General features: G+C 37.4%; 1 protein-coding gene across 1 annotated transcript in view; it reads right to left on the reverse strand.

Moving 5' to 3' along the window:
• Positions 1-981: 981 nt before the first annotated feature.
• Positions 982-18,575, reverse strand: part of SACM1L (SAC1 like phosphatidylinositide phosphatase) — a 30,958-nt gene continuing 13,364 nt past the window's right edge. Inside the window, exons 6-20 of the mRNA XM_085311884.1 lie at positions 17,130-17,189; positions 15,417-15,450; positions 11,662-11,763; positions 10,741-10,826; positions 10,447-10,533; positions 9,918-9,986; positions 9,751-9,830; positions 8,080-8,178; positions 5,705-5,843; positions 5,403-5,472; positions 5,222-5,294; positions 4,720-4,813; positions 4,537-4,629; positions 3,799-3,856; positions 982-3,042 (exon numbers count right to left, since the gene is read on the reverse strand). Of these exons, the coding sequence (XP_085168010.1) occupies positions 2,906-3,042; positions 3,799-3,856; positions 4,537-4,629; positions 4,720-4,813; positions 5,222-5,294; positions 5,403-5,472; positions 5,705-5,843; positions 8,080-8,178; positions 9,751-9,830; positions 9,918-9,986; positions 10,447-10,533; positions 10,741-10,826; positions 11,662-11,763; positions 15,417-15,450; positions 17,130-17,189 (1,281 nt within the window). The 3' untranslated portion in view covers positions 982-2,905. The remainder of the gene's footprint in view (positions 3,043-3,798; positions 3,857-4,536; positions 4,630-4,719; positions 4,814-5,221; positions 5,295-5,402; positions 5,473-5,704; positions 5,844-8,079; positions 8,179-9,750; positions 9,831-9,917; positions 9,987-10,446; positions 10,534-10,740; positions 10,827-11,661; positions 11,764-15,416; positions 15,451-17,129; positions 17,190-18,575) is intronic.

The following is an 18,575-nucleotide window of genomic DNA, read 5'->3' on the forward strand; positions in this document are numbered from 1 at the left end:
CTCCCCCTTCCAGTTTCTTTAAAAATACCACCACCACCACCCCAGGTTTAATGAGAGGGAGAGGAAAAGAAACAATACACAGGAGAGTAATGTTAATTTGGAAAAAAGCAGCAGATTAAAAAAAAAACTTCAAGTAGCAGTAGATTCACAAACACCACTGAATTTAATTTCCTTCTGTAATGGAGCTGTAGAACTCCCTACACTTGCCTTACGTTTCAGGCAACTACTTCAAATATTTTTCCCCAAGATGGTCCCCAGTAAAGCTGCTCTAAACATTATTGTCTTTTTGCAGAGAAGGAGACTAAGTTTAAAAAGGAGAGGAAAAAAAAAAAACCCACAAGTTTTTTAAACTAATGGCTTCTGGGACTGTTGTACCAGTATAAAAATTTTATTAGCAATCATTGTGTATGAATGCGCACACCCAGTCATCTAAATTTTAAATAGGGTCAAGCTCCACTAAGTATTAGACTACACTATTATTTCTTCAGTAATTCAGAAAGAGCCTGCTCAGAACCTCTCCAAGGAGAGAAGCGCAGGTCAGAAATTGTAAAATTCTTGAGACAAGCCCCACGGGGCTCGTCTAACACTGCAACACATGAACAACCCCGCCCCCAAAGAAAAAAAAAAGAAAGAAAAAACACAGAAAACCTACCCCACACATCCAAAATTAGTCTTATAAGGGAAGAGAAAGCCTTGAAAAGTGAGAAGTGAGGCTTGCAATTAATCCTAGGAAAGAAATCCACCCACAACAGTTCTCAGGGACTTAAGATACAGAATTGGCAAGGAAGAACAGAAGATGATGCTAACAAAAACACTTGGTGTTCGATGCAAGATCATCAATATTTAAGCACTGAAACAGCAGGATCTTTACGTTTTGTTGCAGTTCATAGCATGTAAGCACCTTTCTGGTGAGAAATGGTTCTGTTTTTAGGAACAACTTGGAAAAAGTCCACTCCAAAGCACTAAATGCAACTGACAGTATATAGAAAAGTTGGATATTTTATTGTCATTTATGAGTACACTGTTTGTGATTTTAGAAATACAGACTCTTTGCAAAGCACTGAAATACAGACGCCCTCCACCTTTGCAAACCTACATCATTCTATGTCTTACAACATATTTATACCAGCAATTCAAGTTTGGTCTTTGTTGTAACAAGTTCTTCACCGAAGATGCGAGTATCTAGCTATGGGCTACAAGACAGTTGAACCAAGTTTCAAATGCCACCTGCCAGTGAGCCATAAAAACCCAGTGATTTTAGATATTTAGTCTTGATGTTCTTATACTTTATATCCATTATGGTGTTCATGTCTGAAAATTTTAAGTTAGAGGATTTTCCAGTTAACTGTTTCAACTGGTCTTTCCATTCCAGCATCTAAAAGCAAACAGATACTTCGCAATTACTAGTGCTTATGAACAGATTACATTTAAACAAAACCGAGAGAGGCCTCCAGAAACATTCAAGGTTAAAACGAACAGTTAACAATTGCAAAAATCTGTACATATTTTCAGTCATAACACAATGAAACACTGCAGTATCAGTGTTTTGTGTTTTAGCTTCAATAGTGACAACTGTGCTAGCCCTAGTATTCTACATGTTCCTCCCCTCTCCCCATTTAAATTTTATGATTGCAATCTGAATATACAGCTGTACTTACAGGAAATATTAAACAATGCACAGCGCCTTAAGCAAATTTCATGTCTGGTTTTGAACAAACCATATAAAATAAGTGACAAAATAGTTTAAAATTGGTCCTTGATTAGGATTACTTATTTTTATACAGCTTGGAAGCACTAAGTTTAAAGACACACATTTATTGTTAACCAGCACAAATTATTCTGTAGCGTAGTTTTGTTTTTTTAAACGAGTGTGCTACAACATCATGCATGAAAAGCAAGCTGTTGCTCCCAAGTGCGAACATGAATTTAGTCTAACACTTTCTACTCAGGTTATTACTCCTTCTTCCATAAATTATTCCAACATAACCCCCCCCAAAAATATATATAAGCAGCTGACTAGAAAAACAATGAAGTTCATCTTTTTCTCTTGTGACAGTTTTTAAAATAGTGGTATACTTTGGACCGTTAGCATAGGGAAGGTTCAAAAAACACTGCAAAGGAGTTCACATTCTTTGATTTCATTTATATCTTTAGAAAGAAGATCCTATATTTTAACTCGCTACCTAATGACTCATCATCTAAAGACCGCAGTATTGAAACAGTGCAAGACATTTGTAACTTCAGAAGCATCCAAATACACTGTCCTTTCACCCCCAAAATTAGTAGAATATTGCACCAGTCCTAGATAAGACAGGATGCAAAACTCATTTTAGAAGAGAAGCATTAGGATTCAACAATCCTTTATATTTAGTGAAGAAAACAAATATGCACAAAGGACTCCTTAACATGGATTTAATTACAACAAATGTAATCCTGCTGTAAATCTAAGAACAAGTTATTGGTATGAAGCCATATTTGCTTAAGAACATGATTAGACCCCTCCTTTATTAACACTTCAACATCTGGGTACGTTGACACTTGAGCAGAATCAGAGCTCTCTCCTGTCAAGCCAGGGATCAAAAGTTTAGCTGAATATACCCAAGTGGACTGTGAACTTTTCCAGCCCATTTATAACATTCTAGATATCACAAAGCTGACTTATCTTTGAATTATCTTGGTAAGGGTGGAGCCTCCGCCGCTAATGCAATATTCCAAAGACCATTGCAACCAAGACTAGAATCAGATCCCAGCTGAAAGCTACCAAAGATGATGATTTACTTTCTCCCCGTGCTGCCAAGGATGAACATTAAAAAGACCGCTATTTGGTGTGGAAAGCAGGTCAGTAGAGACTCCAGGTGTGACTTGAGGAATCCTCTGTACCAAGCCGCTTTCCACACACACAAATTCAGTCCATCTTCTCTTTCTGGACCAATTTGGGTGCATCTACAAAATCCTTGCCATTGTAGAGGATGATAGCAAAAGTTCCAAAGCTTGCACTTCCCCAGAATAGCACACAGGCCAGTGTCTCAGTCCAGGTATCACCTGTTAAGAGTTTTTATAAACACTTCAGTTCATTATGTCTCACTATCAATGACAGTATTTTAGAACAGCAGCAGAGTAGTCCAAGCCCTCCCACAGAAATCTGTGGAAGCTGAAAGCATTTCCACAGATACTAGGGGTTTTCGTATACCATTTTATAACTCCTTTCATAGAAGTTGACAAGCCGCAGCTATTTGTTCTTAAGGTACCGTTCTGCTGTTTGCCACAGACCCCCAGAAAAAATTTAAACACAGCTACAGAGGTCACAGAGTCAAGTACTCCATTGGCACTCATGTTATAAAACTCAAGGAAAAGGCAAAAGGCAAGAATTTCAAGATTTGCAACTCTACTTTAGATTAAGGGGGACATCTCTCAGACCAAGGCTATGCCTACACCTGACTCATCTGTATTGCCTTTCTGCCCAGAATTAGGTAGACATTTGTAAAGGGATTCATCCAGCCTACAGTAAATCCAGATGTCCAACTCAGGTGCAACTGACTCAGTGTTTGGGCAATTAAATCACACCTAAGTGCCTTCTACTAAAGTTTTTGCTCTGTTTTTTATAGTGCCTCTTTTTTCCACATTAATGATTTGGTATTGGCCCTCAGTCTCCAAAGCGATGCTCAGAAACATTTGCTTGTTTCTCAGTCACACTAAAATATATACTACATTGTTTTAGTAAATCACTGTTAGAAACTAACAAAAAGCCCAACATACAAGTAAGCTAATTTTGTGAAGTTACACTGAATAGTGACTTACCAGCCATTAGCAAACAAATAATGCACATAGAGAAAGCAACCACCATAATAATAGGCAACTGAGGAAAGAAAAAAAGAATAATTACACACTATAATAGAACACACACTACTTAATATCCTTTCAGATTGGTGATACTGCAAAGCTATTTACTTTTCTGGCAATAAGATTGCTTCAATTATTGATGAAGCACAAGTGTAAAATTTTTGAATAGCTCTAAAATTTGTAAAGATGCATTCAGTAATAAGTTCTGAATTAAAATATTATTTTCTACTGTATTAGAAGATGGACAAACTTTTTATATGAATACTTGAACCAACAATTAAATCTAAAATCTCTGCCCCATTTTACTGCATGATATACATGGGGGAGGATGGCAAAAAAAAATTAAAATTTCTTTATGTTACAGTCTACGCTTCTGTATGAAGTCTGAGATGAGATCTTCACAAGCTTCTTCTACTAGTCACCATCAATGACTGTTTCCTTCTGCAGAATTCCTCCCTTTCCGCTTGATGAAGCAGATTTAAAAAAAAGCAAGCAGTTTTTCAATACCTCAGGACACTCCATTTTCTGTCAAGGGAACAGTCTGGGTTTAGTCCTATAAGCAGGTATCATAGAAACATAACCAGATTATAGGGACACTTCATTACTAAACAGATAATTTCTACTTAGTCTTACTGAAATGAGTGACTAAAAGGTTACATCTGTGTCTCCAAGTATAAATCAAAGCTCCATACTTACAGCTAAAAACTTCCAATCTTTCTTGACATGTAGAGGACTAGCAGGTTCTACTTCATCCACTGAATAATTACCAAGAAAGAGATCAATAGCATCCTGGGGAAAAAAAAAAAAAAAAAAAGAGCAAGAACTACAATGCACAGTGTTTATTAAATATATTTCCCTATAATTAAAAGCCCAACTTACTTGTCTAAATCCATCAGAAAAGTTATTTTTGTAGTAACGTATTAATGAGTTCCAGCCATCCATAATTAAGCCCCACTGAGTTCTCTTCCCAGTTCTGTAAGAAGTTTTGAGAAATATTTAATATAATTACAAATTCAAGAAGGGAATTTCAGATTTACAAAACTTTCATTGTTTAAAAGGATACTAAGTTTAATGCATACCTGCATGAAAATACAATTATTCAGTGCTGCCATACAGACTTATCACAAGTTATCTGAAGTTAAAGTTACACTTCTCTTTCCCACAACACAAATGTATCTTGAATAGGCCACACCTTCCTGATTTTTTTTAAAAGTGAATAATAATGCTCTTCTGCAGATTTTAATCTCACATTTTACCAGCTGAACTGTTGCAAAACTAACATTCTGAACCCCAAATAGATCTGTTCAGATATGAAGACTTAAAGAAATCCCCAAACATGTACAAAAACCCAGAAAGCCTTTATAGGAAGGGTCTGACTTGCCTTGTGTAATCTGTCTTTAAGGCACCAGTTCCAGCATATTGTTTGGCACAAGCATTAGCATTATCAGCCCATGCTGTGAACAGGAAAGTATTAAGAAAAGATTAAGGGAGTTATGTACTCCATTTCAAAAAACAAAAGAAAAAAAAATACCCACACTGTTTATAGAGTTCAAACAGCCTACCATTTTTGTAGATTTTCTCAAAGTCTGCTTGCTCTTCAATTCTCTGTCCAACATGGAGAACACCTAGTCTCTAAAACAGAGAGCATATTGCAGCTCATTAGAAAGTCATTAGAAAAATTAATATTTGCTTTCAAGAAAAGTTACATTCATTGAACTAGAATCTGGCCAAAGAATTTCAAGACTGTGTACTACAGGAACTCAAGTATGCAAGCTCTTATTGAGGTGTTAAATTATATTTCAATTTAAAATAGAAAGCCTCCATCCTCTTACATGTTCCTAACCAAACAGGAACCAATACTGACCTGAAGCTGGGCTTGAAGAGATCGGCGTGCTAACAAGCTCTGAATCACGTTAGTCCGATCAAGGCAGTCCATACAATTGCTACGGAATATTCCTTCCTGCTGAGTCACAATTTTACCATCGGAATCAACTAGAAAATAACTAACACATACAATCCATTTAAGTGTTTATGGATAACAATCCATCTAAAGTGCACATTTGCTCACGTACGTTCTCTAGCAGCCAGAAGATACAATTCTCTTGAGTGCATGATGAGTTATTTGCCACGTCCTTGAACTGTGATGCCTCCCTAAATTCTCTCTATATCACTCTTTTCCTCAAAGGCACTGAAAAGCAGCATCAGGATTGAATGTTTAGTTATCTCTATCTTTAGCTATTTAGATAGTTCAGTTTGACTAGCTGGCTACATGTCACTACGAAGAAAGGCAGCTTCTCCTGCAACTCCAGTGACATTTATATTTTTCAGCTCCACAGTTAAGATCAGAGTGTAACAGCAGAGGTAACTAGATATATATACCTGGTCACCAGCTTCGGTCCAGTCACCTCTCTATATAGTCACAGAAGTTGTTAGCCATGTTTCCTTCAGAAAGGTATTCAAATCTTGTTATATGAACATCTGGAGGAAACATATTCCCTCAACCCTTGCAACTGCACATGCTCATCACCTCCATCTTTTTAAATCAGCTAAACCAGATATTTCTCCAGCAATACTAAAAATAGCTCACATTTTAAATACTGAGTTGCACGCAAATATTCCAACATCTGAGCTAGTAAAACCAATAGGGAGATCACATTATTAGCTGATTACACAAATGGGACAGAACTGTACTGTCCTTCTACCACAGCATCAAACTTAAGAGTTCCAATGGCCTAAAGACTTAGAGATCATACTCTCTAGAATAAATTACTCTGTTATATAGTTGCAAACTGAATTTGATCTAGCACATTATCCACTGTCATTGGATAGCTTTAAGATAAAAACATCAGGCTAAGTCATATCATACCAGATCAAGAACTCAAGGGCCTTACAGTATATGCACTTTGATAAAACTTAACAGGACCTAGTCTCATTCTTGAGAAATGAATTTTGTTAAACCATGTTTTGTGGTTAAATGATGAAAGGAGACAATAACAGCAACAGAATCTCGATTCTCTCCTCTCTCAAGTTTTGCCTAGGGCTGATTAGGACAACATGTAGCTGACAAATGGAAATTTCTGCTTAATAACTTAGCTTATGTGACCAATCTCCTATAATTCCTCTAACATAAATAAATAAATTTAAATTAAAAAAAAAAAAAGAAAGAAAACCAGCAAGCCAGCTATCCTTTCTGCCAGATCTTTTATATCTGGATTCAATCTTTAGCAAATAAAGCTATTTAACTGCCTCAGGGCTGAAGAGCCTTTTTCAGACTTTCCTGCTCTTATTTAAATAATGGCCACACTAGACAAAATAAGGGAAGGCATAACCAACTTAATCTTGAAAAGGAACCTTTGTTTTTGTATCTTGTTTTGATAAATCTCTAATTTTCATGTCAAGAAAACTTGGTTCTGTTGTAAGCTTACAATGACAGTAAACAAATGAGATTGAATGAATGCCGAGATCTAAGAATAAAGGATCCTTGCCATACAGGAAACCTAAGTACTTAGGCCTCCTTCTTTGAAGTTCTCACAAATCATTTCATTTTTTCTGTTTTTGGGGCTCCTTTTGGTGGTCAGGGAGACTGCATTCACTATTCACAAGTAGCAAAGACCAAGAAGTGCTCAAAACAACTCACTCACAGGACTAAGCAAAAAACTTAAGTTGATACAGACATTTAGTCTACTTTTAATATGACTAAAAATAAACATGAGAATTACGTTCTCTGTGGATTATTTATGTCAGCAAGGACTAGCAACTACCGCTAGTGCTAAGGTTTGGCACCACAAATGAGCATTAGAGACCTAAGAGTGTTTGGCACCACTTTGCAGAACAGTTTACTGCTATGAACATATGGAATTAACTCTTGGATGAAGAACAATCACCTAAAGAGACATGCAATTTTTATAACCCGTTATATGCACGCTTACTCCTTCATCTAATTTTTTTACCAAAAGATACAAAGTCTGTTCTTGAGTCGCAACACGGAGTTGCTATGATTCTTGGAGCCATTTTGTTATGGCATGAAAAGGGCTCTACATTGCAAGGTTAGAGATCTGGTGACCAATATTAATGAGAGTTCATAAATATGCAAGTGCTAAGGTATATGAATATTTATTTTGTGAAAATTGAGGGTCTGTTTCAGTGCATTTTAACTCAAAACAAGAGAAGTTATAAGAAAGCAGTCTCATTTTAATAGTACAGAACTACCTGAGAGCTACTGAGCATCGACCATCTTACCTAAATTCATCTTGCTGCTCTGCCAATTGATCCATCAAAATTTGAAGCCGATCCCACCTCATTCGACTGCACTCTTTATGGAAGTCAAATGCTATGTATCTATTCAGAGAGAAGCATCTTTTAAAATTATAGACATATTGCAGTGAAGATCTCAAAACAAAAACAAACAAAAAGACAGACCCCAGGGAAGATCAGGCAGTGACGGAATTTTCTTCAGAGAAGGCTTCCAGCAGGTATCAGTGGGTTTTCTCAGTGCTTTGTAATTTTCCTGAGATTGTGCACTTAGTGTGCCTGGTGACAGCTTTCACATTTCTTTACAAGATGCCACTAGTCTCGGGAAACAGCCATTCAGTTCTAAGTTACTCATTCTAAGTTCTGACTAATACTGTTTTCCACCAGAAAAGCAGGGGCAGGGACCCACATCCAGTTTCATCGCTGCTTTTTCACCAGTATTCTTCCACCCTCCCCTTCTCCGAGTTTGTATCTTGGACGTGTCAGTTCTCTTTCAAGGAGACTCAGTTGTTAAAATGCAACACTTTTTTGGCATGCAGCATAACTCCGTTCAATGGCTCTCCAGAAAACTGAGATAAGTTCTATTTGAACAGCTAAACTACTGCGCCATAAGACAATCCAACAGCTACTGACAGGGAACAAGATTTTAGCAGCCAATTCACTTCTGGTAAAAGCAGCTTTAGATGAATGGTGTCTGATCCAGCTTTTGTAAGTATACATGCTCTGCAATTCACAGCAAATAAAGTTCCTGCCCTGGAGTATTTATAACCCAAAACTCATTTGCCAAGCTCTGAAAACTATTTGTTTGAGGAAAGGTAGCATATTTACACTGAAGACCCAAGTAAGTTATTTAGCCTGGCAGATAAACATCAAAATTAACACACTCCACCCCACAAAAACAACAAAAAAGGATTTTGGCAGCACTAGCAGAAGCATCAGTCTCATTTTAGCACATACAGAGCAGTAAGGGTAGGACTGTTGACCTCATACGTCCGAGGACAAAATATCACCATACAGTGGACTCAAGGAAAAGACAAAGAGAGAAGGATCTGTGGAAGCTGAACCCTCCCTATGGAAATCAGGCAAAGCATGCACAGGCTGGTTTTAAATTGTGTACTACACCCAAGATTCCCATGAAGAGATAGAGCGGGGAATGCACTTGAGAGAAATTCTCTCCTTGCTTAGTTACTCTGAAGTCCACTCCTCTGAAGTCCCCTGAATTTAAATTACATACTTCCCTCCATCTCCAATAGAGTTGCACACACTTAGCACTCCCTTACTGAGTCAACAATGAAATCAGCCTCTTCTACCAGAAGGTAGTTCTATGAGGCCCAAATTCTTTCCAAAATAGAGGGCTGCCATGGTTTTCACAGCATTCTGTTATTCCAAAAATTACATGGCATCCTCATGACCCTTGACATCCTTGACATTTATTAGGCCTGGCTCTTGTCTTTGCCCCATATTCTCTTCACAGGCTTACTTTAGTTTAGAATGGAAACTCTGAGGTAGGGGCACATGCAGGTTACTTCATAAAGCATTCTGAAACAAATCAGGTATTTGTTCAAGGCCCCAAAGCACTGTGAGGGGTTTTTGTGGGTCTCAGCAGCAACACCCAACTTTTAACAAAGGAATGTATCATTTCACTTCACACACACACACCTGACCATGCCATTTGCCATACTGTTCACCATTTTTGCAAATGTTTGCTCAAGAGGCTTCTCTGAACCCTTTTGGTTCACCTGCGAGGAAAAAAAAAAAAAGATAGTATTACTTGCAAGCCTGCATGAAAGAACAGCGGCTTTCAAGAAAAACATATGAAAGCATACCAAGTTAACAATCATTTGCTTTCCATAACTAATTATTTGCGAGTCAAAATGTCTTTGGAAACCATCCATCTAGAAAAAGAAAAAAAAAAAGTGATGACATTTACACTACTATTAAGACTGCAATTTATGCAAAAAAGTCTCTGTAATCATCCTTTTAATGAAATAGCACAGGCACTTTTATAGCCAAGAAAGTGTTTGTTGTTCTTTACTGTGCTAATACATTTCTATTTTTATCTTACGGTCCATTCAGCTGTCCTTAAACATCTACACGTGCTGAATATCGTACAGCTACAGAAACTACTACAAACAAGAACCAGAGAGAAACCACTCATTCATACCTGGATCCCCCCTGCCAAATCTGAATTCATGTCTCAAACAGTAGTAACAAGAAGCTTTTGTATTTCTTAACAATAAAACTCAGTTTAGTACTGCTAACTTTTATTCTTGAGATTACAGATTTTCACTCCTTCATATCCACATGAGCTCATTAATATATTTAATCTCCAAAATGCAATCAACAGTCACATACGTGATTTACAGACTTGCTGATCTGTGGCTTTGGCTTATACTTGAGGTTTGGTCTTTGAGACCAGAAAAAAGGAATTGATCCACGGGTCTGCAAGAGAATGGGAACAGTTTAAAGACAGTAAGTTTTACAAACAGTACTTGCCAATTAAAAAATAAAACATGCTCATTTAGTTGGTATGCTCCCTTTTTGAATACACTCTGATCAAATGCAGCTCAGCACAGCATTGCAACATAAGACAGCCAGCCAGCCAACCAAAAACTGAAGCCAGTCAGCAGTCCATTATACTGATCTTACCTGAACAAATGATGCTTTGCTTCCCTTGTAATGCACAATTTGTTCTGTTTCAACAAAGTTAGCTGCATGTCCTTCTGAATCAATACCTAAGTAGGTAAAAGAGAAGGAAAGAAAAAAAAGAAAAAAAAAGAAAGAAAAAAAACTCATTACCCAGCTCACAGACTGGCCACAGAATAGGATGTCAACAAAAGGCTTTCCATCCCTCCTTTTCATATATTCAAAGAAAGCAAGAAAATACCATAGAGCTGTCAGAAGACAGTAAAAACAAGACTTTGGCAGAAGTTTATTATGATCTGCACCAAATTTAATTTGCTGAAGAAGCACAGTTTTGCACAGCAAAGACTATGAATTCAAGAACATTTTGATGTAGTCCTAGAAATTGAGTAGTTTCAATGCAAAATAAAACAAGTGTTTTGACACTGAAGTATCTGCAGTTCAGCAGCAATGGTGCTGAAGGAACATAACAATATTGTCAAAAGCATGCACGTTGGGGCTAACACACACACACAAAAAGTCAAATCATTTCCTTGTTCAGTTCTCAACCCAAAACAATTTGTGGAAGCATCTTCTCTGTTTCCCCTACCCCCAGGCCTAGTAAAGGTCATAACTGAATTTACTACTGGTCCAACAGCGCTGTTAAGACATTTGCAAGCAACTCCAATTAAAATTGTGAAGCAATACAAATGCCAGCCAAACTTTTCACCTCTCTCTAGGAGGAATAAATAAGAATCAGTTTAATGCATACCAGAACATGCTTCAGTTCATCATACAGGTTCCTAGTATTTTCTCTGAAGCAAGGACCTCTTGACACAAACTACTGTTGCAAGTATTTTTTGTTGAAATCATTATACCAGCAACTCCTCTTAAGTCACACATGTAGATAGAATTTGCATTATTAAAACAAACAATTTGCTATCTTACCTCTCACATAGTAACGTACACCAGCTCTGAAACAGCTTCTTCTGGAAACAAGCAGCCAGTCAAAACATTTTCCATTAATAGAACAAGAGTGCATAGTGATAACTGATGAATAATATGCTAAGGAAAAAACCCAAACTTTTCTTAGTTTAAAATATGTTTTTATATATAAAAAAAATAAAGAAGAGGTAAAAACCCAAAGAAACAAAGGACTACATTCAAAAAAAATGTAAACATTTACCACATCAATACAGTTAAAACAAAGTAACTTAATATTAGGATCAGTATATGCAACACAAGACAATGTACAGTCACTGTCACTGACTGCAAAAACAAAGTTGCTACAATTTTGACAAAACAGGACTCTACAGAATATTAATCTGGCTTCACAGCCCTATGCATATCTTTAAAAGCACTGGTTTCTGAAGTCCTATGCATATCTTTAAAAGGACCTTAAACTACCTTAGTGGCTTCTTGCCCCCCACTGCTTTTTATAAAGATTACTTTTTTTTTTTTTTTTTTCCTAGACTTTGAGGACTGAATATCTCATGCTCTTGAAATTTCACTCTTAAGAGCAACATACATCACATTTATAGATTCCAGGACTAGTAGTAATGCAGACTGAGTTTCAAATCCTTACTCTGAAGTCCAGAATATGCACAAAGCTGGTTTGGGACCTCTGAGTGCTTTCTTTGCTTCCTCAAGGCCTATTATTTGCTTATCTCAAAACACAAACATCTCATATATGCTCCTAAAAGGAATCTCTAATTTCTGTAGATCAAGTTCAGCCTCGGTGTATGCAGCTTCCTTAGAAGACTCCAGTGGTAGCTTTTTATTCAAGAGTGCTTTTCTGCTCAAACTAGATATTCAAAGTGGTAAATACATCATATTTCATTGACTAAATTTAGTCAATGAACAAACAGAAGTCATTAACAACTATTTTCATTTTTTTTTAATCCTGTTCTGTCCTGCATAAAATTGCCTTAAACAAAAAAAAGACATTTCTCAAGAATAAACTTCTTCAGATAGTGACAAAGGATGAAAGTCTATAAATCTAAAAGTGACACGAAAGCATCTCCCTTGTGAGCCTGCGGAAGAGAAGACTGAGGGGGGATCTTATCAATGTGTACAAGTACCTGAAGGGAGGGTGTCAAGGGGACGGGGACAAACTCTTTTCAGTTGTCCCGTGTGACAGGACAAGAGGCAATGGGCAGAAATCGAAGCACAGGAAGTTCCACCTGAACGTGAGGGGAAATTTCTTCCCCGTGAGTGACAGAGCACTGGCACAGGTTGCCCAGAGAGGTTGTGGAGTCTCCCTCTCTGGGGATACTCAAGGCCCGCCTGGATGCAACCCTGTCTAACATGCTCTAGGTGACCCTGCTTGTTGGACTAGCTGATCTCCAGAGGTCCCTTCCAACCTTACCCAGCCTGTGATTCTAAAGTGACTCAAAACATTAACCCACAACTTTCAAATAAGCACAAGACTGAAATGAGTAATTCTCAAAGCTGCAGTACTGGCATATTACACTCTGTTCTATTCTTTGAGAAGCCAAGATACTTACTGCCCTATGGTTGGTAAAAGCAAACAAAACACATTTTCTTTAGATTTTCCTGTAAAATGTGCCACTTTAGATTCTGCATTTTCTGTCAAGGATTCAAAATAACATAAAGCTGCTAAACTACACATGTAAGCATCTGAGCTATGTTAAAGACCCCACTGACTGCATACATGGAGCATCCCGACTCTTCCTTTATTTGTACCACTGTTTTTGAATAATCCCCCCAAACTAAGAATTTAGGGAAAGAAAAAAAAATATATTACCTCTACATAATCCAAAGTATTCTCAGTACTCTTTAAGCAGAGGATTCTAACTTATGGATTGAAAAGAATCCTAAGGGATTCTTCTGCTTTCCTGGAAAATTACTGTCAAGACCCACACCCTTTAACCTAAAACACTTGCATAGCCAATAATTTCCTGTAAGAAAGGTTACTGCTAAACTTAGCTGCTTAGCAGCATTCTCTCCAACCTACAATCTCAGAGCAGTTTCCTGGAGAATATTTAAGAATAAGATAGATTTTGTAGCAAGACGATACTTTTTGGTTTCCTCCTATGTCAAGGAAGAAAGGGAGAAGAGATGAGATCTTCATTTTGGAATCAATCACCAGAACCTCAAGTTCACTAGATTAAGGAAGAAAAATGGAAGAAAGGAAAGCTTCCAAAAAACATCTAAACAATTGTAAATATTAGTTTCTTCACCCCTGAGCATTTAGCTCTTCAAGACTGTGTCTGTAATCTCTCTAACTTAAATGGCAGCTTGCTATTGACTATTTTCCACACACACACAAAAAAAAAAGACTTTAAAAACACAGAAGTGTTAAACCTAGTTTAGTCTTTAGCTGGTGAAAGTTTCAGTCATTCAAAAAAGCCCATTATTTCTCATCGCTGCAGGACCAAGACCCCAATCCAGATAGTTGAACAAAATATATTTAGGCTTAAAAAAAGGGGGAAAAAAAAGAAGAGAGTTTGATTTTATTGAAATAGCTGCCAGTGGCACTACTGCAGTGCTGCTTAGGGCTCTTCAGCTCTAGCAGCTTCATTACTAGAAATCCACTCTCAGATTTTTTGTGAATCTAAGGCACTTAGTATTTGAATTACAGCAGCTCATACACTACTCATACTAATTATTTATGTAGTGAAATTAGGACAGGAGAAAGGTGTTAACTGCAGTCTGCCAATTGCTTATTGCAACCCACCTAGCCACCTCCCTGCAAGACTTGCAGAGGCAGGATAAGGATTGGTTTGTTTTGACAGTTCCCTTTTCCCATTTTTCCTTGCTTCTCCACCTACTCTCACCACACTTGCCTTTATATGAAATCCCAGGAAGGACTGGAGGTCTGCCAGCAGTAACAGCCCTACCAGAACAACTGGTCTGGTCTGCACGCCTTGCCTTTACCGTACACCGTACCTGAGCAGCCTTTGCGATGCAACAGCCAGGAGGAGTGCTGCACTTTGTCCAGTCTCAGTAACCCCTTTTCATACTCCACATTCAGGAGCACCTTGGACTGACTTTTGCTCAACCACTGCACAAAAAACAATGCTTCCAGGGAGCATTAGACCTACTGACAAGCACACTCCCCTTCTCAAAATTAAGCTCATGAATGCTTTGATAAAAAGGCTTCACTCAAAGTGAAGTGTTGGTGTAGCAAAAGCAACTTGCTAGAAGTGTCCGAAGAGTCTTCATCAAGACTCCTCATCTTTCTATGCAGATAGATGCAACAGGAACATCCACAAGCACCCCTTCAACTCTTAACTATTCTCCCTTACTTTAAATCCAAAGCCCTGATGATAATTGTTTGAATTATTTACTTAGTGGTTAGTTAATACAGTCTACTTTATTCATTTAGAAATTAGAAAGTGCTAACTGAGGGTACCCTTATAGCAAGGAGAAAAAAAATAAAGCTGATGTAAGTGTTTGCCATATTCATATTTGCCTTTATCCTCTTGAAAGACARCCATGCATATCATGTCTGTAAGATTAGACAAATTTAGGTTTAAGAGTAGAAAAGCATTCAAATGAATTAACATGAAAAGTTCATAGCTCACTTGCAYGTTTTTCCTGTATGTGAACAAACTACAGCCTAACTCTGATATTTTCTATGTCCTACTTGCCAATATAATTTACTCTCATTAGCAAGCTTTTTTTTTTTTAAATCTTAGACTCCAAATTCAGCACTGAGCTTTATAACAAAAGGATACATCCATGCATCACTGGTGTAGCAAACCTATGGATCTGAAACAAAGACATAGAACACCATAATTAAAACATTAAACACCGGTAGCCAACAAAAAGATACATAACCTAATTATGTCTGGGATTTGTCTGGGAGTTTTGGGATAGTTTATATATTTGATATCCTTCTTTGTTTGAGATGCASTAATTCTTTATTTGAGGAAAAAGTTCACAACAAAACCAGAGTAGTATATGTAACCCTTTGGGGGCGGGGGGGGGGAGAAAAGGGAAAGGAAGGGGAATAGTGGAAGTCTGTTATCATTAAGTGACCTTGGCAAAAAAGGCTGCTTTGTCCTGAACAAAGCATTTATTCTTCTACAAACATATTAGTTATAAACCAGRACACACTGAAAAACCTTTTCATATGAATTCATTGCATCATCAACGGTACAATGTAAGCTGAGACAATAGTTAGCAACACAAGTCTTGAGTAGAAAGAATTCTGTGCAAATAATCCTTGAAATGCTTATTCTACAGTTTCTACCATCCTGCCACATCTAACAACTTGGTTTTTCAATACAGCTTAAAAATAAGATTTTCCAGTACTGAAAGTCAGAAATTCCAAATGTGTTTATCTACAACTGTTACTGTAGTAAGCTACCTTCAGTCAATATTAGATCAGGCTTTCCCTCATATATCAGTTATCTCCCTTTTCAGTTTCTGAATTTTGCCTCCTACTACTCTTTTTACTAACCAGCCACACTTGACTATCTTTACTCTTCCTACCACTGGTTCTCTATCTCCTCAGCACAGTTTGTGCAGCACCATCCAAACCAGCTACTCAGCCAGCCCCAAGGCTTCCTTCCTCCCCTCAAAGGAGGCACAACAGCCCTGTTAATTCATATCATCACATGAAAAAANAAAAAAAAAAAAAAAAAACACCCTACAATCCAGCATTTTGGAACATCACTACCTAATGTAAAAGCACATCTCCTCAGGTTACTGAGATAAATACAAATTGTGTATTATTCACTTGGATAAACAGGCAGTACCGATAAAGAGAAAAAGGTTGCTGTAGTGAAGACCACTTAAAGTTTAACATGCCTCTAAAGTCTCTGGTAGGAAGCAGCTTAGCTCAGTCTGGCCATTGACATGCTATACTTGTGGCTCATCGTCATGCATTTTGAATTCACTCTGTCCAGCAAATATGAGCAAATATTGTACTAGCATTATTTCAAATAAACCAAAAGAATCTAAAATGTCAGTCTTGCTCTTATTAGTCAGCTCCACAACCTAGTCACCAAATTGATTTTAAACTGCATTCATGAAGAAAGATGATTTGAAACTACTAAGAAATGACAAACTGAACTCTGCAAATACTTGGGATAAACAAGTAATTAGACTCAAAAAAGCTTGAGAAGCATGCAGTATAACTTTCCCTTGAGTTAATATCTCTCAGCATGGTATCAGCACAGTACCTTCAAATGCAGACACCTGCAAAGAGTCAGCCTTACTATATACTACTGTGGACACTGGTGTCTAGTTGGAAGTTAGAAAGCTGTGACACTGAACCATTTCAACTTATGCATACATTATTTTGCTAATCTARAAGACAAATAACTGAGCTATGCTAGATTCTGGCTGCCTGAAATAAGATTCAAAATCATAGGAGAGTGTTGTATGCTTTTAGTACCAAGTGTATCCACTGCGTATCAGTATAATCATTGCACAGATATTACCTCTGGTTGAGCAGCAAATTCTCTAAGAAGATGACCGTTCCACACAAACCGTGGATCTGCCTGTAAGAAAGGAGGGTGAAGGAAAAAAAAAGAGAGAGACAGACACGCTCTTAGAGGCTTTAAGCTCCACTTAATTCAACATAAAGATACACAAAACCTATGCACTAACACAAGTTTAGATGAAAGGGTACTCTATCTCAAAGTACATCTGCTCATCAGAATCATTTGTATAGTMTCAAACAGAAAGCTAAAAAAATTAAGTTAATAAAAGAAAAAACAGGATGATTCCTTCAAAGATTAGAGGGGGCTGCTTGACCTCTGACACACTAAGCCATTAACAATTCAGCTGCAATATCAGCAGAACATTCAAGTGTCTGTCCTAAGTAAACAAGGCTTGACTAGATCAAAAATTGCAAGAACGATAGCAAGCTAACACTCCTAAARTAGGTAGAAGGTATAAACACAAAAGGGTTTTGTAAGTAATAATCAAACAATTAAGAACTCAAAGTTGAATATTCATAGTTAAAGAGGGAAAAAAAAGTTCAACAGAAATATAAGCCATCCTCTTCAACTTTGCATATTTCCTATTCCCAATTCACCTTAAAAAGGTCTTGAGCAAGGATCTAAGTACATTCCAAAGAGCTACCAGCTTAGTCACAAAGTGACGATTCCTGCAGAGCGCAATGATGCCACCTCTCCATAGCTTTCAATCTCATGACAYGAGGCAGGAAGACAACGCATTCACTCTGAGGAGGAGGTTAATTCAAGCTCAGCGCTGGAGTGTTCCTAAGTCTAAGAGCAAACAGCAAGTACAACTGTCTGCTAGAAGTCAATCATATACTAGATCTTGTAATACCCCCCCCAAAAAAAAAAAAAAAAAAAAAGAAACATGGAATAGAGCTGCTTGTCATATGGATGAGCCTATGCTAACAGAAATACAAACTTTTCTGCCTCCTGTCCTGAGGAGCGCTTGTTACCTCAGATAATGGATTGTCCTAAAACAGCTTTTAGACCAATTAGGTCGGTCTGTTTACATCCTTCTTTGTAGGCAAATCATACTGCAAGTAGGATTTGAAGTACTACAAGAACCTCATGTGACACCTTAATACACTTATATTAGCACTGTTTCCTTCTACCATTCCAAATAATAGCAAACTATAGAACAAATTTATCTCKTTTCAGTGGAGATACCCAAAATTACCATCAACCTTTTGTTATGCCATTATACTGCTACTACAGGAGAATGAAGTTACATTAAAATGGTTCCAGATAAAACCATTGATTTACTTAATGAACCTCCTTTTTATTACACTTTGMCTTTCAAACAACACTTTGAAGTGCCACAATTTTTAGGCAAACCAATCCTTCTCTGTCAGCAACTGCTCTCCTCAGCAATAGTACTGCAAGAAACATGTTTGGTAACGCAAATTAACCCCCCAACATAAA

This window comes from Rhea americana, unplaced genomic scaffold, assembly GCF_003343005.1.
Source record: "Rhea americana isolate MKP2758 unplaced genomic scaffold, rheAme1 scaffold_35, whole genome shotgun sequence".
Classification (NCBI taxonomy): domain Eukaryota; kingdom Metazoa; phylum Chordata; class Aves; order Rheiformes; family Rheidae; genus Rhea; species Rhea americana.